Consider the following 21,849-nt stretch of genomic DNA (forward strand, 5'->3'; position numbering starts at 1 on the left):
TTGCAATGCTGCAGCATGAAATACCACAAGCACAGCAGCATTGGTTTTCTGTATTAATGTTTGTGTGTGTCTATACATATTGGAAAAGACAGAGAGAGGGGAAGAAGGGATCTGGAAATGGACTAGAATGCAGGAAAATATGAACATTGATTTCCTGTCTGAACTTATAAAGGCAATCCATGCTTCCAAAGTCAGGGGAAGACAGCACTCTCTTCCCATCTCCTTGGGAAATAACACCAGGCTTTTGGTGTGGGATTTCTCACATTCCTGCACTTCAGTGCTGGGAATTGTGAAGGAACAGATTACATCAATGAGCAATTTTTTCCATCCTTACTACAAATCAGTGGAAAATGGCACACTGCTTTGCAGGGGAGATGGGTTATGCCTCCCCTGCTCAAAACAAGGGGCAAATTAAACTGAAAGGAGCCAAGATCCTTGAAATCACCCTCATACTGCAGAGCCAGCAGATGTAGTCATAGGCCTGGCTGAGGAAAAAAACTCACTATCTATTAAGATTTCCTGCAGGAAGATTAAACAGTCGGCACAAGGAAGTAGTGCGGAGAGGAGACTAGGCAGGGAGATATAAGAAGTGCATAAAATGTATTATATTGGCTTAATTGCTGCAATAACCCTCCAGTCAAAACAAGAAAGCACATTACAGGACGTTTACAAAAGATTAAGAAGAAAAACCCCAGGCTGCAGGTTGGATAGCATAGACCCAGCATTGATAATACTGTGCTATTATCCATAAATGAATAAATGAACGCTCTGAAAATAGAATAACCCGGATTTTAATTTCCTAGGACTATGAATTTACTTCAGAGGTTATTGCATTGACTGTTGCCTTTCTTGTTGCCTTCAGTTTTGTTAGGTTAATCCATTTTGTCTGCATGTCCCATCTCTTATGCTACTCCCTTCTCTGTAAATTTCACATTGTCTAATGAGGATTGGGAGAATACAAACATGATCAGCCTCTGTTTCATCTGCACATTGTTAGGAGATGTATTTACCAGTCTTTCTCGTTCAGTCTCTAAGAGTACATCTACACTGTAAAATTAATGCAGTTTGACACCACCTTAAGTGCCATGACTCAATCCTATTGAATCATGGGATTTGTAGTTTACAGGATCTCTAGCCTCTGTCAAACGCGACTGGTGCCTCACTAAACCACAACTCTCAAGATCTCATACTATTGAGCCATGGCAGTTAGTGGTGTCAAACTGCATCCTAAGACAAGCTTCAAGGGTCTGCGCAGTAGTGCAGGAAAATATATTGTAAACAAAAACAATTACTCTGCATAGCTGATGCCCAATATAGAAATATTATTGACCTGCTTCTGCTACCAAAAAAACTAGTATTTTCTCCATTTTGGCAGGCTGTGTTTATTTGTAGATTTGAAATTCAGGATAGAAAAGGAATAGAATAATCTTTGCTTCCAAAAATCAAATTCCTTGCCAACATTTTTTTAACCAGATGCCAGAAATCTACACTTTTAGAAATACCAATTTTTCTACCTTATCTCAATATGGTATACTTATATACAGTGAAATGGTAGAAAAAACAGCTTATTGAAAAGTTACCCAAGCACACAAGGATCCAATTCTTGGCTTATGCAAACACAAGGGAAAAGAATGAAACTCTTGTTTGAAACCCTCTTGCCCTCATTGCTTGAATGACCATTAGCTAATTTGTGTTCCATTTTTCAACAGTGTATGAATGTCTCCCTGAAATCTCTCAAAGCCAACTTAACTACCTGACTTAAAGTGAAGTTCGACTAAATCTATCTTGCAAAGTGCTGAAAGCATAACACAAAGACAGGTTGAGTTGTACAAAAATAAGCATGCTGTTTGCCAGGATGGAATATGTTTCCCAAGATGATTACACCTATAGTTTATTGTAGTATTAAACTTGAAGTTACCTGTTCTGAGTTTTATGTCTAGGAGAGAATTTAACCAAAACAAACTACAGTTAGGAACAGAGGGTAGTGTAGTGTAGCTCAAACACCTTACACCCACATCTCATTTAAGATTTAAAAGTATGACTTTAATTATTTATATACATTGAATTGAACGCTACTGATTCAAATTGTTTTTGTTTTCATAAGTCTCAAAAATGATTGATTTTCAAAACAATAATTCACTTATACAAGTCTAATGCACCATCAAATCTAATGTGCACATCAATTTTCAAAACCCTGAAACCTAAAAAAAGTATTTACCATATTATGCGAATATAATGCGTACCCTAATTTTGGGATGGTAATTTAGTTTTAAAAGGTGAGCATTACATTTGAGTAAATATGGTATATTTGATATTATTGTTTCTAAAGTAGGAGCCCTATTGTTGCTTGATGATATTCAAGAATTAAAAACAGTTTCACCGTTCAAAAAAGGCCTAACATCAAAGAAAGGGGAGAATAGATAAATGAAGAGGCACATATTACAAATACTTAAATACAAGATATAATATAGAGAAGAAAGCAGATTTTGAGGATGGGGGAGCTCTCGGAACATCCTGAAAAATGGCACTTAGGGGTTGCAACGAGGAGGGAAATTTGTAAGAAATTTAAAACATCCTTCACAGTAAGAAATGTCTAACATTGATGGTATCCAAACAGTATCCTTTCTGGAAATATGGTAGAATGAATAATTTTAATAGCGTTCCCTGCATGTGTGTTTCATGCACATTTGTAGCTAACTGAAAATATGAATAATAATGATGGCCTAGGTATGTAGTTTGAATCCAGGAGCAATCCATAAAACAGATTTGCTGTGATCTTTTCAAACCAAGATAACATCCTCTCTCAACTTATCCTTGTGCACGTACAGAGGTGCGTATTCATATTTTACTTAAGAACGGCTATCATTTCAACAAAGCTGGAAAATGAATCTACAAGTCTACTGTAACTCTTGAGATTCTCTAAAAGTGTTTTGTGTCCTAAAAATAAAATTAAAAGTTTCAGAATGCAGGCAGTATATTAAGACCATGGCTTTTACTTCTTCAGTTGTGTATCTATTTCTATAAAGATTGTATTTTCCATAATCATTACCTCCTTTCAAACAGATCACAGAATCATAGAGTTGTAGTGACCTCATCAGACGGTCTGATTTTCCTGTTGTACACAGCTTGCTCTCCACCTTCAACATGGAGCCCATTCCTCAACTCACAGGGCCATCCAGCCAGGCTCTGTGCTGAAAAGGGAGAGCAAACAGAGTACACCACAAAAGGGGCAACACAGGAAACTTCCTGTGTTGCCTTTGGAGCAATGGGGGGAAGTCGGGTGGGAACGCTTCCTTCCATAGGATGGAAGTCCAGGTAAGCCGGGCTCTTCTGGGTGAGGAGCAACGGGTTCTCCATCACCCCCGCTGGGACCCCATGGTTTCACCACTAGGTGTGGTGAATCCATAGCCCTTTGTGATGAGGTCATAAGAGAGTACAAGGACCATCCAGTCCAACCTCCTACCAGGCAGGAAGACAGAATCAAACACTCCTGACAGATAACCATCCAGCCACTGTTTTAAAATCTCCATAAAAGGAGACTCTACCACACCAGGAGGCAGCATATTCCAGTGTCAGCAGCTCTTAATGACAGGAAGTTCTTCATAATGTTTAGAGGGAATCTTCCTGTAGTTTGGTTTTGGTCAAACTATAGGAAAAGATGAGATGGTACCTTCTTCTAATGGGACATTAAGAACCCTAAATAGACCCTACACCACAATCTTTTCTACGGAACCAACTATGTGACTTTAGACAAGTCACATTGCGTCAGCCTCAGAGGAAAGCAAAGGCAAACTCCTCTGAACAAATCTTGTCAAGAAAACTCGGTACTGTTCCTCTGCCCAAATAATGGAACAGTACCGAAAACCCTATGATGTTCAACTTGAAGGTATATAACTAACCTTTCCAAACACCAAAATAATTTTGACTTCCACGAAGGAGATGGATTGGACAATTTGTGACTTTACAGAGCAGCGTTTGTTAAATAATAAAACATTTCATTAGACTGTGCTTTCCATTACACTTGTTGAAAGATGGCTCCCTATTATGGCCTGAGAGATCCAAAATTCAACTATAGGGATTTGTAGCTGAGACTTAGATTTTTGAATATATTTGCACAGGAAACATTCCAAAAAGATTGCATTTTCCATAATCACTACCTCCTTTCAAACAGAATCATTGAGCTGGAAGAGTGTACAACGGTCATCCAGTCCAACCTCAGAGTTGATAAAAATATTTTCTTAGAAGGGGCTCCAATTCACCTTTAAAAGAGTGGGCACCTAATTGCATGTAAAGATTATAAGAGGATTTCAAAACATTTATAGACTCATATATTTCAGCGTTATTCCTTGGTGCTTCTAAATACTACTTTTAGACTACATTTCCAGGAGCTATTTCAGCAGTTGTGAAATAGCTTGAGGAAATGGGTGGGTAATAGCATTGCAGCTGTCATAGGTCAGCCTTCCAGAAAGTAGTGTCTTCCAGATGTACAACTCACATCAGCCCCAAGCAGCCTGGTCAGTGTCAGGGATGACAAGAGCTAAAGTGCCAAATATCTGGACAGACTGCCATAGGCACAAGCCTAACCGACTATTGGTTTTTTCTGGTTCATACTGATCAGTTCTGAAAACTGGGCAGAATTGTTTACTTAAGGTTTATCTACACTATAGAATTAATGCAGTTTCAGACCATGTTAATTGCCATGGCTCAATGTTAGGGAGTTGTGGGAGTTATTGTTTTATAATATCTTTATCCTTCTCTGCTATAGAGTTTTGGTGCTACACTAAACTACAAATCCAAGAATTCCAAAGCATTGAGCCATGGCAGTTAAAGTGTTGTAGATGCAACCTGAGAGCTTATGAAAGCAGTACACCAAAAAAGGATATGTTTGCATCAAACTCAGTCAGGATTAAATCACTTCTATTACTCTTTTTCTCTCTTCATTAAACCTGATAAGACTTTGACTTCTGAAGAAAAAACAATATGTTTGAAAATATGTGCATGGAAGTGTATACAACTGAAGTGTGTGTTTCAGACGTTTATATGTAAATATTCTTTTTGTCTATATAGTTTCTCCCAAACTTGGTTTTATTTAAATAGAAATATTCCTAATGTTGTCAATTTATATAACAACTTCAGGGTTTGGATATTTTAAAATGTACTATTGGCAAAAAAAAATGGATATAGGTTTATCCTCCAATAAAGCCCTGTCAACAGCTAGAAAATGGGGCTAAGATGATCCTCTTAGCATGCATGATTGCATACATCAAGGGCAGTTGTTCATGTGAGAAAAATGAATCTCTCCTGCTGTGCACACTGGGGTTTTAAAGATGTACTTACAGAAAAGAATGCCAAATGAATACATGCATTTATTTCCTTAATAACTTTTCTTGAAGGCCAAATCCTTTTTTATTCAGTGATAATGTCTTAATAAATGTTAAAATCTTTATATGGATTTATCTGCAGGCCGAAGGAAAGTTTAGAAGTTATGCTCAGTAGGATTGTACTGAACTTCTAAACTGTGCCACTCATTCTGAAGCTGGCCAACCTAAGGAAGGGAAGGAAGCTCTCTCTCTCCCCCCCCCCCCCAATCCACCTTCAGGAAACCTGGATGTTCTGTTTGGCTTTTGGCGAGACAGTCATTAGATAATCCAGCTCCAGATGGTATTAATAATCGATCATGCACCTTATTAGGTCCTTATCTTTTATGAACTTTAGCCATCATCCTATTTTGTATTGCTGCCTTAGTCTCCCCTTCCACAAAGACGATAGAAATTGCGCCTGGTGATTGGTTGATATAATTAACTATTGTTATAATATTCCGTTTTATACTGTACTGCTGTTTTTATCTATTTTATACTGTGAATTGTGTACTATGTTTTGGTTTACTCTATTTTAATTGTGTCGTCAGGCTTGGCCTCATGTAAACCGCCCTGAGTCCCCACAGGGAGATGGTGGCGGGATACAAAAATAAAGTTGTTGTTGTTATTATTATTATTATTATTATTATTATTATTATTATTATTATTATTATTATTATTATTGAGAGCCAGGGAGGTGCCTCACTAAGGGAAGCCTGCTGCCTTGCATCTCACCTTGCGCAGTCCTTGCACCCTGTAAGGAGCTGAGATGGCAGAGGATGGAATCCCCTTTGAATCCCACCGCTGCCACCAATTAATGTAAGGGAACTTATGTGGCAGAGGATGGAATCCCCTTCGAATCCCACCAGCTTTGCCACCAATATTGTACAGAGGTGAGGTGTCTGACAGGAATGTGTGTCAGAGATGGAACCCTTTTTGATCCCACACACACACACACAGATACCACCAATGAATAAAGATGTTTTGTGAGAGATGGTGTTAATTAATGATTTGTTTGATTATCTTCTTCGCTGCCACCAATGGAGACGTCAGGCAGATGGTACTGGTTCTTATAAGCTTTCTCTATTTGTTCCACTACAGATGTTGATGTTGCTTAATTTAATATAAGAGTATGACAGAGGCTTAATTAGAATAAAATCAAAACAAGTTTATTGCAGGTACAGAGCTTGATGGTTTCAGATAACTTATTAAAGGCACTTCGCTTAATGGTTACAAACAGTTATAAGGTGGTTAAACTTTCAAAATACTTCTTTCTCTGGATTACACTAAACCCTGATCCTCCTGGATCCCCTGGGATTAATGTTCCCTAATCCACAGACTCTACAACTGACCCTAGACAAATCACCTAACTTGCCTAGTCTGGTCTAACCTAAATCTGACTCAAATCCTTCTATTTAAGCCAGCCTGATTCTCCACACAAGAATCAGATCCTTCCCTGTGACTAGGAAATCACAGACTCCTAAAATAAATCCTTTTATCTTAGGCCTGACTCAAATTCTTCTGAGTCACCCTGATTCTCCACCTGAGAATCAGTTCCTTCACTGTGAATGGAAATCACAGACTGCTGGGTTTTAAAATATTCCCCCTTCTCCTTTCCAGGCGGCGGTTGGCTCCGCCCCTGTTGCTATGGTAACCTGTTCTAGCACTCTAAGATGGCTACCTTCCCCCATACATAATGTCAATTCAAATACTCACCATTTTAACTTAGCCAAACCTGGCTGTTTACACAAAATCAAATACACATATCATCTATAAACAAAATATAATTATACACTTCTTCACACACCCTTGTAGACGGCAGGCCCCAGAGTCCTGGACGAATGGTGCCCCCCTCTGAGAGAGAGCCCCTCTCACTACTCACACACACAGCATCCCCACACACAATGGGGGGCCGAAGCTATAGACTGCCGCTGCCTCCACCACCATAAGGTCACCCCCCTGGTTTTGCCTTCACCAACTTTGGGGGCCTTCTTCTGGGGTTTCTGTTCCTTGATACTACTGATACTCAGGCAGAGTTGACATCTGAACAAAACTCCATAAACCTCTCTTCTGGCACACACAGTCATCATGACCGTGCCACTGATACACAGCTGACCTGCAACAAGTGACCTGCAGGAACCCATGTATCTAAGCCTGACCAGTGGGCGTGGGGACCAGCACCCCACACTATTCCAGCTTTCCCCCTACCTCATCCCATCGGGGAAGCTTTTTAAAGCCACAACCCATCTTTGCTTATAGAAAGATGGAAAGCCTCCGGTTGTGCACTGCCAACAATTTTTTGGCATGGGTGGTTTTTTGGTGATGGGTTTTTTGCACTTTTGCCACAGAGCTGCCATGGAAGTACTTTTACTGTATGTGATGGGAACCAGCAGACTCGATGGCGAAAGTGCAAAAAACCTGTTGCCAGCACCAAATTTCAACCCGTGTGAATAGGTCCTAGCAGGGCCGGAGCCAGAAAAAAATTTCGGGGTGTGTGTGTGTGTGTGTGTGTGTGTGTGAAAATTTCGGGGGGGGGGGGTTAACCACTAGCACACACCCCTCCCCGCTACAAACCTGTCAATATCTGCTTGAGATAGTGCCTGGAGGGGCTCTTAATGTTTTGTGTCTCATAGACTTAGCATGGGGATTTGGTTAACCAGTTAAAATTCATGAATAAACCAGGTCGTAAAATTCATGAGTAAACCTGGGTCCTAGGTGGCATCTGAAGTTCTTGCCAGCTCTATGACTCTTTGTGTTGAACTTCAGCTCCCATAATCTCCTAACAGCATTGTTATCAGTAAGAGGGCTGGACACTAGCCTTGCATATCTGATACATTGTAGTTCTGCAATATAAAAATGGCCTACTACTAAGATTTCATGGGAAAACATTAACATTTTATGCATTTCTCTCCCCACTCCCCTCTCAATCCAAGCCATTGATAATACATACGGGAATATCAGCTGCAGCCCAGGTGATTCATAGTCCCCTCTCCTTGCCTGAAGACCCCAGCTCCAGCCCACTCCTTGCCTACCCACATTCCATGAATCATCTTCCCTCTTTTTCTTAACAAACTCATGGTTTGACAATTAGAACAAAGCACTGCATCATGCTTCGGAGAAGCTATTATGCCTTGCATTGATGATACATAGAATTTATACCTTAATAAATCAAATGTTACTGATGTACAGGAGCAAACAGACAAATAATGGTTCCATAATTTGTGCATTTGGCGTAAATTAATCTGCTAATAATTACCTTCAGTTGCATAGCTTTCTTTTTTAACCCTGCAGCCAACTGCGGACCCTGTTTACAAGCTGCCTCATGGCCACTCAAGTTGAAGCATCATGCTTCATTAAAAACAACGAATCAATACACTTTTATACTAGGTGAAATCACAGGATAGTCTCAGATAGTCTTGAGTCAAAGCTTTGCCAATTCCACCCCTCTTCTGATGTAACTGCAACTTTTAAAATGTTTTTACAGTCACGGGTGTATGGCCTTACTAAAATGGTGTAATAAAAACTATCAAATGACTCAAGCACTGGTCCATACTGCTGTTTCATGACCCACTAAGTATGTCGAAGTGATAACAAGATGGACAGGGAAGTGTGTGTTTTCTACCAGAAATATCAGCTTACAACATTCAGACTTTTTATATATACAGACTTTAGTAACTTTTGAAAAATGGGAAAGTAGATACAGTACCTCAAAACCATGCAATGATAATGCAAAGCTCGGGGATTTCAGAATGATAACAGCAAATAATGACTTTACAACATGAATGTTTTCAGTTTCTGGCTAATGTTTGAGCAAACTGTAACCACTAGTTCTGTGTTCCAATTCTACTTGGACAGAAATTATTTGTTCCTGAAAACAGAGGGGAAAGTTGGATCGGGGGTGAATGGACTTTTCCACAGTCAGGTAGTTGTGTTTTGTGATCACTGCTCACCTTCCTAAGCCTTATCTATGCATAAAGTGTGTTCAAAAGCTGAGGCAGCAGAATGGGTTATACAGTTTCACAGTTCAAGTTGTGTTTATTTGTCCAAAAGGGTACCTTGTTGTTAAAACTTTCCTGGAAGATTTAACAAGGTAACATTATAGACAAATAACTGTACTACAATATTTTCCCTAGTGTACTAGTCCACAACACACACACACACATGTATGTATGTATGTATAAACACACACACACACACACACACACACACACACATATAGTTTTATTGGAAGTAGGGCTAAATGGTATCTTTTTCACCCAATCCAAGTAGGTACATCCTATTCCAGCATTTCCTTCTGTTACAGCAGCAGTCATAACCTCAGAGCCTTCCCATCATTTCTTGACAAAGCTTCATGTTATCTCGTATATAATAATACATAGCAGATGAACCTGGCACTGCTCAAAACATCAGGCCTCACAAACATTAACATTAAACAGCTGGTCTTATTTTAGTCACAGCAAGCCACATGTTTGTTTACCAATCTTCCATTTGGGTCTATTATAAACTTGACAATAATGCATGTGGCACCAGCAGTTGAATCCCAATGTTATAACTCCAATGGCCTCAATGCTGATTCCCAAAGAAGCTCTTTTTTTTCTCCTTCTCTTGTCTTCTCCACTACTCATCCCCTCGCCTCTCTCTTTTATTTTCCTGGAGTAAAGCAACTTAACAAGCTCATGAAGAAATTGTTTGTGACAGTGTCTGCCCTTGATTTCCCTCTCCAGGCTCAAGTCTATGAAAGGACAACTGCTTTGCCTTACGCCAAGGCAGACTATAGCTCTTGTCTAGATGCTATTTCTGTCCAGACTGGGAAGAGCCTTTGAAAATCTCACACCCCACACTACACAGTTATTGTCCTTTGGTTCCCCTTTAACTGCCAAGGCAACATCCTATGGGATCCTGGGATTGGGAGTCGAGGGAGGGAATTTAACCAGGGAATTCTCCTCTGGAGCCTCTAACAAACCACCAATCATGGGATTCCATATTATGCAACTACAACAGTTAAAGTGGCATCATTGTGCTATAGTTGAGCAGTGTGAAAGGCTTCTCCGTCAGGAGCTTTCACAAACCTACAGAGGTAGGAAACACCTGGCCTCTTGGATATTGATTAACTACTACTCCCATCCTCCCAATAAGTTGGTTCAGGGAGATATCAAATGGAGTTCAAATACTGGGTAGAAAACAGATTCCATGGTACAATATTAGCTGAAAGTCTTCTGGAGATACAGATATGGAGAATAGCATCAAACTGCATGAAAATCATATGCTCTACCATTGAAACACCACCTTTTCCCCTATGTGTGGTATCTTCTCCAAGTATTTTCAGGACATGACATTGGCCAGGCCATGTCACAGTGTCCTCCACAGGAGACACTGGCTCATTGTCCAAGTTAGCGCACTCCCTGCTGTATGTAGCCTTTTCTAAGCCAGATGGTCGGAATGCCAGGGACTTCAGAAGAAGTGAAGTGCACTTCCCTTTAAAAGTAAGGCTTGGAAAAAACAAAGGACAGGGGGTGAACTTGGGGAACATGTTTACCTGCAGTTTCTTTCTCTCCAGTTGCTACTTCTCCATTGATTCCATTCTCTTTGGTTCTGGAATATGAGCTCTGTTGCCCACGTGCCCCATATCCCCCATCTTCATCCTCTCTGTATGGAAATCCATTGGCACTTCTGACCAACCCTTCACTTGTACTGCTTTGCTCCTTGATCTCTGGGGGATGTGAGTGGGAAGAAGCTTCGGCTAGCTGACTTGAGGTCCAGTGCGGTGCTTTAGCTTCATCCTTCCGTTCATCAGCCATGCTTCTGATCCTTTGCAGCTTCTTTTACTACAAAGGGAAATGAATGCAAGATCACTGATGGAGCAAGCAGGAATTTTATGAAGATCTATGTTAGTAACAATGAAAACCTTTAAAGATGGGATGGGGTAATTGCAAAAGAGACAGGGGCCATTTTCTGCCCTGATAGGTCCAAGGTGAATGATGTAATGTCCCTTCCAGTTTCATTTTTAATGAATCTGCAGCAAATTTTAAAGGACTCCTACCAACCTTACTCAACACAGCCAAAACTGAGGAATACAAGAAGATGAAATTCAACATTATCTGAAGGGGCGCATGATTCCTACCTCTGGCCTAAATCCAACTACTATACCTAATTTTTTTTCATGTCAGGAGCAACTTGAGAAACTGCAAGTCGCTTCTAGTGTGAGAGAATTGACTGTCTGTAAGGACGTTGCCCAGGGGACAACCGGATGTTTACATGTTTTACTATCCTTGTGGGGGCTTCTCTCATGTCCCCGCATGGAGCTGGAGCTGATAGAGGGAGCTCATCCGCACTCTACCTGGGTTGGATTCGAACTGGCAACCTTCAGGTCAGCAACCCAACCTTCAAGTCAGCAGTACTGCTGGCACAGGGGTTAAACCCACTGCACCACTGGGGGCTCCTCTCCCCAATTAAAAAATATACACTAAATCAATGGCAATTTCATAAATGAATACTTCCATAAATTCATTTAATTCAACAGGTGTACTGTAATAGAGATTAACAACTGGATTTCATCCTATGAATACATGCGGAGACATAGTTTCTGAAGAAAGGAATTCCATTTCACAGTATAAAGATACAATTGAAGTCTCACACATTTCAAGGTCCCTTTACTGCAACTATGCTACCCAACATATCATTCTGTCTCCAAAATGGCCAAAATGCTATGTGGCTCTCAGTAGTATCTGGGAGCAGAAATCAGCTCAGAATGGACCCTTCCACACAGTCATATAACCCAGAATATCAACGCAGAAAATCCCACAATCTCTGCTTTGAACTGGAATAGCTGAGTCCACACTGCCATATATTTCAGTTCAAAGCAGAAAATGTGGGATTTTATTCTGCTTGTGGAAGGGTCCCATGTTTCATACCCTGTTTCCCCCAAAATAAGACCTACCCCGAAAATAAGACCTATCCTGACTTTTCAGCATTTCTGAGGATGCTCAAAATATAAGCCCTATTTCAAAAATAAGCCCTCGATATAGTTCATTTAAAAAGACAATTTGGAAAAACAAGACTGCCCCTGAAAACAAGCTCTAAAGCATCTATTGTAGCAAAAAAATAAAAATAATGTAAGACCCTGTCTTATTTTGGGGGAAACAAAGTAGAAGATTACATAGAGGAATGTAGATAAATTCATTCTTACATTGTTCGTAGAACATTTTGTTTCCAGTTTAAATGCCAGAAAAATACCTGTAGTGAGTCACAATACTTCTCTCTGTCTGTTATTCAAGGAAATTACTACCTGCCTACAATATACATTTTTGAATGTAGAATAGAACTGATAAGCAAAGAACACATGACAGGTTCAATTATTTGTAATTTCTAGTAAAAATGGTAAAAAATGCATTAAATCAATAATACCACTATGTAAATGCAGATGAGTAAATAATTTGGTGTTATTTTGAACAGTGTCAGTGTAAAACGTGCAAGAGGGGAAAAGGAAGAAATCCTGCCATGGAGCAAGTTTACAAATGATGAATCAAAAGGATGTGTCTAACCCTAACCCTAACCGTTTTCTTTTCAAGAAGAATATGTATATTCCTATTTCTAAGTGCCATGGAGCTACCTGCAATTATTTACCTTCATGGTTGATGGCTTGAATAGTGACATCCCACCCCCTCCCCTTTCCTGTTTTGGTGGCATGAAAATATAGGAGAGTTTCACTTATCCAACATAAACAGGCTGGCAGAACGCTGGATAAGCAAAAATGTTGGATAGTAAGGAGGGATTAAGGAAAAGCCTATTAAACATAAAATTACATTATGATTTTACAAATTAAGCACCAAAACATCATGTTTTACAACAAATCGACAGAAAAAGCAGTTCAATACACTGTAATGTTATGTAGTCATTACTGTATTTATGAATTTAGCACCAAAACATTGCAATGTATTGAAAACATTGACTACAGAAACACTGATTACTAAAAGGCAGACTGTGTTGGATAATACAGAACATTGGACGAGCAAAGTTTGGATAAGCAAGACTCTACTGTATAATTTCTGTTCCTGGTTTGAAAGTGTTATTCTTGTTTAACTGTATGGTACTTACTTTGAAAATAATTGTTATACTCCAGAAACGTTTTTGTGGCTGCCACAGACTACAAGGGATATCTGTAAAGTAAGATTTCCAGATTTTTTTAAAATACAAAGAATGAATACGTTTTAATAAAACTTAGATGGATTATAGCATAGGTATTACATTATTTTCCACATAATCACCATTCAGTTCAATACATTTTGTCATCCGTGAGACGTGTTTGTTGATGTCTATGTCTAGAAGTCTCCCACCACCTTTTTCAGCCAGTTTGTCACTTTGAGGAACTGCCGAATTCTGTCTGCAGGAACTGGCGGTGGTGGAAAAGGATAAGGAGGAGGAGAAGGAAGCAGCAACAGAGTCGAAGTTGGGACCGGCGGCAGAGGCGGAGGTGAGGCAAGGCTGCCTCTTGGCTGGAGGAGCTCGCCAAGCTGCTGAGCCCCTGATTAGATATGGCATAGCCTAGTGCAACCAACCCAACATGCTCCCGCTGGAGCAAGGAGGAGGAGGAGGAGGAGGGCGGCGACAGGGAGGATGAGGAGGACTGCCGCTTTAGGAAACCACCACCAAGCAGCTTCTGCCTCCTCCTCCTTCCTCCTCCTCCTCCTCCTCCTCCTCCTCACTCAGACAGCAGCATGTTGGGCCAGGTGCGCTTGGGGGGCTCAGCAGCTCAGGGAACCCTTCCAACCAAGAGGCACCCTCGGCCTCACTTCCGCCTCTGCCGCCCGCTCCCAGCTCCGGCTCTGTTGCTGCTGCTTCCTCCTCCTCTTCCTCCTCCTCTTCCACCACGGCCATCTCCTGCAGACGGGATCCGGCAGTTCCTCAAAGTGACAAACTGGCTGAAAAAAGGCAGTAGGAGACTTGTAGACACAGGCATCAAAAACATTTCCCACGGATGACAAATGCATTGAACTGAATGGTGATTATGTGGAAAAATAATGTAATACCTATGCTATAATACATGTAAGTTTTATTTAAATATATTCTTTTTTGCATTTTTAAAAAATCTTGCAACCTTTCTCTCAGGATATCCCTTGTATGTTGAATTGGTCGAGGCTCAATGAGATATTTATTGAAAAATATAGCAAAATTTGTTGAAAGATGTCTCGCAAAATCAAAGTTTTTTTTCCAGTTTAATAAACATTTTCCATGTTTTGTTATAGAATCAATTAAGAAATGACATTTTAAACTCAGGAACAAAAAACCATGTTAAATAGTGTAATTTAAGGATAATTAATTTTTTAACTAAAGTATTGTGTTCCTTGCACAGTAGAAACAAAGGTCCCTCTTTTCTACCTTGAAGTCATATTTGAATTGGTTAAAATTGGAATGATTCGGTCCACATTTTCATTTTTGTAATCTTCTTAATTATAAATGTAACTAAAATCCCTTCATCCCTTTACTACACAGTGCTTCTGCAAAGGTGGGAAAAACAAGAGAAAATCCAATGTTGAATCAGAAGATTTAAATTTTCTAAAAGGAAGACTCCGTCATCCTATCATGAATGTTGTATTTATGTTCTTATATTCCTGTTTCTCTGATAACACTTTTAGTAATTTAATTAAATACTTGAAAGGTAATTTCAGATCTCTTTCTACAATGAATAGAGACATTTTAGAGTTCATTCAGTCCAGAAGTATTCCAGTGTCTGGAAAATTGTGATTTTCATCAATTGTAAATGTCCTGTTCTTGAAAACATTCAAGATTAAAATTTCCCACACCCTGTAGAAAAATATCTATGTAACTGAACAGAATTTTATATCTCAGGACCCTTGTACACTGCCAAAAATCTTGGGAGGATTTGGGTTATTTTAACCCAGTTCTTCAAGCTGGAGGAAAGTGGGGGCATCCATGGGGCAGCAAGGCAAATCTGGCAAGCAGCGAGGGAAGCCATCGCTCCACATCGCCTGCATCACCATCCCACAGAGGGAAGCATCACTGCCCATCTTCTCCCCACGCTTTTCCCAGTTTACTAGATGAGAACATGGGAAGTCTCCTGTGTTCTTGGGGCTTCGTCCTATGACACTTGTAGGATGGAGCCAGGATGGAGCCCCGCCAGAAGTAGCCCTTTGTCATGTTATGGGCTATGTCCTAGCTCTGTCCTGCAAGTGTCATAGGACGGGACCGAAGAGGTCCCTAGAAGCCAGTGCTAGATTTATGTACGAGTGAGTAAATGGGTACTGAGTGCACCATGCTATGAAGAGCCACTAAATGTTACCACCATCACATAAAAAAACAAACAGACAAGCCCTTCTTTTCAAGTGTTACACAATAATACACCTTTTTGATACTGCTATTCGCAGGGCTTCTTAAACTTGACATATTTTAGGGCCACAATACGTCTTAATCTGATCTTGACAAATAGGAGTCAGAAAACATCTCTGTTTTAAGTGACTCACTCTCCCTGCTGAAGGACAAAAGGACGCACACTCCAATCTCATAAAATTGCTACCCACTGTGCCCTAAACCTCCTTAATAGGTTTTGTGCAAGAATGTACAGAGGATGAAGGGATTAATTAAAATCTTCTGAGTATGAATCGGGATGGTAGCTTCTGTTCACTTAATTGACTAGGGTGTGTATGTAGCAACCCTTCTCCTATTTAATTGGTCAGCAGCCACAGGTTACACAGTATAATTCACCCAATTTTGTGAAAAACTGACATTTGTGCTCAGTTGAAAAATGCACAGAATCATTCATGTATTTTCTTATTTCATTTTCAAGAAGTTTTTTCAAAAGTCACTGAAGACACTTCCTAATAGATTTTCTCCCCTGAATGTTTCTTTATGTCATATAAAACCAGTTTACACTAAACTAATGTCTGTCTCCTTTTGTAACACTCTCCAGTCCTCATCCATTTCCTTACATATATTCAGGTATTTCACAGACCTGTTTTATGATAAATATTTGTTATGAAAGGGAATTATACTAAAACCATGGGGGGATATGTTCCAAGATTCCCTCCTCCCCTTCCCATAGATTATACTGAATTCTATATTTCGACTATAGTTGGGCTAGAATCACACTGAATGGTCTAGAGAGACCCACAGAAGCACCTTTTTAGAGCGTAGGTAGATGAAACTGTGGATATTAAATCCATGGATAAGTGGATTGCGTTGTATTAAGTTAATTATGTTGCTTCGGATTAATTGAGGATGATTAATTCTTCTCTTGACCTAATATGCTAATCTTCGTGTTTTGAGTTCTGAGACTGGGTGGCACTTGAATTCATACCACTCCATCGACCTGAAGGAGCCAGAAAAATATTAATGATTTGAGTATGGGACTATTCCTCCAGGAGAACAGGAGACTAAATTCCCACTCAGCCATGAAAACCCACTGGCTGACCTTGGGCACATCATTTCATCATCTCATAGCCTTTGAGGAGGACAATGGTCAACCTCCTCAGAATAAAGCCTGTGATGAGATCACCATGCATTGCAGTTGACTTGTAGGCTCATAACAGCAATCATTCACTTGAGGTTTAAAATTAGGGAAGGTTACATCATATGATACTTCTGAACATCTGACCTAGCTCCTACACTAGATTTATGCAGCAGTACTGAAATAAATTTAGGCAATGTGGGCCACATGCAGCCTCCTTGTCTATTTTTGTACACACACCTCTCGCTCTTCCTCATGCATGCACTCACACAGAAGAGAGACACACAGAGAATCCATCATACTTCTACAGCTGATACTCTGACTGGGGGAAAACCTGGCCTTTTTCTAGACTTTTAAGATTAAAACAAGTCTTGCATCACTTTTCTTCAGAGTCTACTAGCACTAGTACTCTTGTAAACGACACACCCACATGCATGTGCTTTTGATTGATACCTTTGATTCCAGACACAAAGGTGTCCATTCCCATTTTAAACAAAATAATATCTTGTTGTTAATTATAGACATATAACACACCTGATTCTCCAATCTCTATTGTGTATGGAATTGCCTATGAGTGTAACATTAAAAATATATACCAATAACAATACACCACTATACAGGATATATGGCAGTGTCCCATTTTTCCTAATACTAATTGTCTGAAATCGCACCAAAAAATGAAATAGAAAGTTATTATTCTAAAAATTATGCCCTGGAATGACAGTGAGGGTGGGAGTATTGGGCAAACTTTGTACCAATTTCTGGGTCAATAAAAATGACTCATTCCTAAAAATACAAGGATGTCCTTGTTACCTTTCAATGACTGTTTGCTAAATGACCAGTGTTAAGATTTGTTGTTAAGATAATTTCCTGCATTTAAGGCAGTTCCAGAGCCCTGTTCGGACATTTCTTATCCAGCTTCAATCCACATGTGAAGAAGGGACCACCTAGCCCTCCTACAGCCATCATTGTTTTTGTCATGTGGATAGCAACAAGACAAGAAACTGGGTTTATATTGATTCTCTCCATACAAGTATGAATAATGGAAAACCAAGATTCTTCTGCTACACCACATGAACAGGTATTTGTGTGTAAAGTGTGTGCAGAAAAGGGATGACAGAAAGGTTGGGGCTATACATCCCACCCCCGAATGTTGATTGAATTGGACAAGTAACTCCCGAATCGGGCTTAAGAGGCAGTTCTTTGTGAGATCGACAGTACATGCTGAGAAGGAAATTAAACTGGAACACAGGGGAGACAGCACCTGGTGGGAAGGTTTTTAATTTATGGAAAAGAATGCTATTGAAATATTTTGGTCTTATTTTGATACCAACAAATTTTTTTACAAACATTGTACAAATGATTATTCAGAACTTTTAATGTCTTTAAAACCCCGTAAGATGTATTATCACAATTATTTTCAAAACTGCAGATTCAGATAAATATATAATGGGATTCTTTATAAAACTCATTCAAGCAAAAAGGAGATTGTTTATGCACAAAATCTTATGGTTTGTAGTGATTATGTTTCTTTCTTTCGTCTCAGTTATTAACTTTATCCATCTCTTCATAGTGCTGAACTGTGTATGGACAATGTGATATTGCTGAATCCTCTATTTTTCAGAGAATTGTTGAAATCATATTGATATCAAAAGGTACATGAATAATATCTGGCACTGAACTAAGGATTAAACTAAGGAACTAAGGATCCATTGAAAAATATTGTATTATCAAGAATATGAATCTTAAAATGAATCCACCAGTAAAATTACATGAAAACATATTTCCACTTAAACTGAACAAAACTCTAAAGGGACATTTCCAGCACTGGTACCTGTATAAGAATTATTACTTACATTTTCACCTAGCTGCAGAAAGACATTAGTGATGCCTCCCCTTGTGCTAAGTTTTCCTTAATGTTAGGAAGTTACATGCTTATTGTACAAACTGTTCATTTTTAATTGTCTTGGAAATATTAGACAAACTACCTCATTTATTAAAATAGCATGTGCATATTTATCTTGCTTCTAAATCTTCAGATTTTGCAAACATTGAATGTTGGCTGAAATTACAGTAGATCATTTAATGTCATCCAAATGCTTATTCTGATTTCATTTGCAACAATCGTGCAGCTAGTATACCCATAACAGATGCAATGTATATTGTGTATTTCTACCATGCTTTTTTCTCCCTTTCCCTCAAGGTCAAGTTATCAATGGGCATAAGTATCCCTAATTTGCCTCTGTGCAGATGGAAAAGGACTGAACCTTTCAATGTGAGAGGAGAGTTCAGCATCTGGCACTGAAAAATTACCCTCAGCTTTCGTGCAAGTAGGATATATTTGGTACTTATTAACCTCTTTGCTCAGACACAGCCAAGCAGAATAGCAGGGGGTCCGGTTAATGCCATGCTAGGAACTAAGAGGTCTGCCCTGTTTTAGACAAGAGCAATGATTTACTGTATTGTGGTTACATTTGATCAGTTAGAGCTCCAGTCAGATATCAACTTGGGCTGCACTTTGACAAATGTCAGCCACAAACCTCACCAAACCTGACATTTGTCATGTCACATCTCTCCAGAATAATTTCAAAACAACATGTAGACTCAGTCCAATAACTCTGACATGTAAATTGCTGAAAGGTGGCATCTTATTTTGTATCAGAAAAGTCTAAAGGTGGGGTAAATGTCTGGTACAGAGTAGTTTAGCCTGGTAAAAATCTGGCCTAGAGCAGCTCCAGATTTGAATTCAGGGCTGTTTTCCAGGCCTGTGGTGGCATTGACCCCACTGGGATATAATGTCTTCCATGACATTGCCTGGCCATCCAGGTGCCTGGTCACCATGGTCTTTGGCTAATTTCTGAACACAGCATGACCAACAGGAAGGAAATAGTCGATCTCCCCTCCTCCTTGTGAATCACATGAGCATGAGAACCCCATTCAGATATCACAGGTGACTGCCAGTCGTTTACATGGAGGTCTGAGGCTGGTGGGGATCAGGTGGTGATGTCATTTTGGACAGGGACTTGGGCCAAATTGGGGGGGGGGATCAGAATATAGCCAAAATAACTGGGAGACTAATTGGAAACTGCTATGTATCATAAAGACTGCCAGAGGTCAGTTTTTTTTAGTTCACATAGATAAGTCAAGATGGAGGAAACCACAAGTGCTTCACCTTAGCGCTGTATACCTTTGCTAGTGGAAGATTTACAAATGGGCTGGGTAATTCTAGAGCAGAAATGGGCTGCATGAGATCTTGCCTTACTGAGCAAGACGTGTCCTACGTCAGTTTTCTGTGGGTGTCCCTAGAGATAAGGAGGGCTCCTGGGAGATTTGGATCATGATCATTTGGGTCAGAGTTTTAAAAAGTAACTTTTTCATAATCTGGTATGCATAGATAGAAAATGTCTTAGTAATGGAATTTTACAGAAGAAGCTGCCTAAGCGCTTTGCTCATCTGGGTGAGGTCAACAACCCTGCAGCTTTACATAAATTATACTACAATCAGGTGTTAAAAGTATGGAAAAGATGTCAAGAAAGCTTTAATGTATACTTAGGAGAATGTCAGTTTCTTATATGCACTGCATTCTGCCTACTGAAGTCAATCTGTTCCTGTGGAGAGGAATAAACTCTTCGATTCTGAGCCCTTAACTCAGTTCTTCACTGCGGCTTCACAGAGACACCCCCCCCCCCCCCCCCCGGGAGCCTATGGATGAATTTTTAGGGGTCCATGTATTTTTCTTTAATTTCCTTCCTGCTATCTTGAAAATTCTCTTTATGAAAAAATATCATCTTAAATTATATAATTATGGTGTTGTTTTATTCCAAGTAATGCAGAATGGCAGGGAATGTACGTCATCAGGTAATGTGCAGTCATCACTATCACATTATGAATGCTGGCTGTTCATAGGAGCTAGAGAAAACATACTCTGCTATTACGATTATGGTGGCGAAGTGCGTTAAAGCGCTGAGCTGCTGAACTTGCAGACCGAAAGGTCTCAGATTCAAATCCCAGGAGCGCCCGCTGTTAGCTCCAGCTCCTGCCAACCTAGCAGTTCGAAAACATGCAAATGTGAGTAGATTAATAGGTACTGCTCCAGCAGGAAGGTAACAGCGCTCCATGCAGTCATGCCGGCCACATGACCTTGGAGGTGTCTTCGGACAACACCGGCTCTTCGGCTTAGAAATGGAGATGAGCACCAACCTCCAGAGTCAGACATGACTGGACTTAACGTCAGGGGAAACATTTACCTTTTTACTGTTTAATATGTGATTTCCTCTATTTTTTTCCATCATTTTTAAATGTATTTGTTATGCAATGCTTTTGACACGAAATAAATAAACTGTTTAATATACCGTACTCATGTATAAGTGTAGATATTTCAGACAAAAAAGGTAAACCTTAAAACTCTGGTTCAGCTTATCCATGGGTCAATGGAAATACTGTACCTTAATTCTTATAATAAAAAAGGAACCATTCTCTTTCAGAGAGAAATGGTGAAAAGAGAGAATGTAGTCCATCCCAGGAGAATTTACAAGAACACTGACCCACCTCAACTCTCTCTGATGCAGCACTACTTTGAACGGAAAAATTGCAAAAGGGTCTCTTTGGTGTTTCTCCTCAAAGGTGCACTGAGAGAGTAAAGAGGGTCAGTGCTTTTTTTAGGGTCTCCTAGGGGAGAATAAGCCCTGGCCTTTCACAACTGAGAAGGAGATGGTTCTTCTTTTATAATACTGTATTTTAATTATTAATTTTTTAAAAAGAAACTGTTCCCTTCTTCAAGGAGAATCATGAAAAGCTTTTTTGAGTTCCTGGGTGGGAAAATGGTGTTGGCAATGGCCAGAAGTAAGTGGTCCCCTGAGGCAGAACTGGCAATTTCCCCTCTCGGCAAAATGACCCATGACTTATGCCTGGTCATATCAAAATCCACAGTTTTGGTCAAAGCCTACCCTCAACTTATACATAAACTTAGGTAATTCTAAAGTAAACTTTTTTGGATACTGTTCCATTATCCGTGCGGACTCCAAAAGGAGC

At 39.8% G+C, this 21,849-nt stretch overlaps 1 protein-coding gene across 32 annotated transcripts in view; it reads right to left on the reverse strand.

The window, feature by feature from the left end:
* map2 (microtubule associated protein 2) overlaps positions 1–21,849 on the reverse strand; it is a 331,665-nt gene that overhangs the window by 107,261 nt on the left and 202,555 nt on the right. For 29 of the 32 annotated variants that reach the window (XM_062961372.1, XM_062961363.1, XM_062961338.1 and 26 more), the window contains one exon: positions 10,894–11,182. In XM_062961372.1, the coding sequence (XP_062817442.1) occupies positions 10,894–11,155 (262 nt within the window). In that variant the 5' untranslated portion in view covers positions 11,156–11,182. Of the gene's footprint in view, positions 1–10,893; positions 11,183–13,451; positions 13,514–21,849 lie in introns of all 32 variants that reach the window. The other 3 variants (XM_062961292.1, XM_062961301.1, XM_062961319.1) reach the window with 1 other exon arrangement.

Source organism: Anolis carolinensis, chromosome 1 (assembly GCF_035594765.1).
Source record: "Anolis carolinensis isolate JA03-04 chromosome 1, rAnoCar3.1.pri, whole genome shotgun sequence".
In the NCBI taxonomy this organism is placed as follows: Eukaryota; Metazoa; Chordata; class Lepidosauria; order Squamata; family Dactyloidae; genus Anolis; species Anolis carolinensis.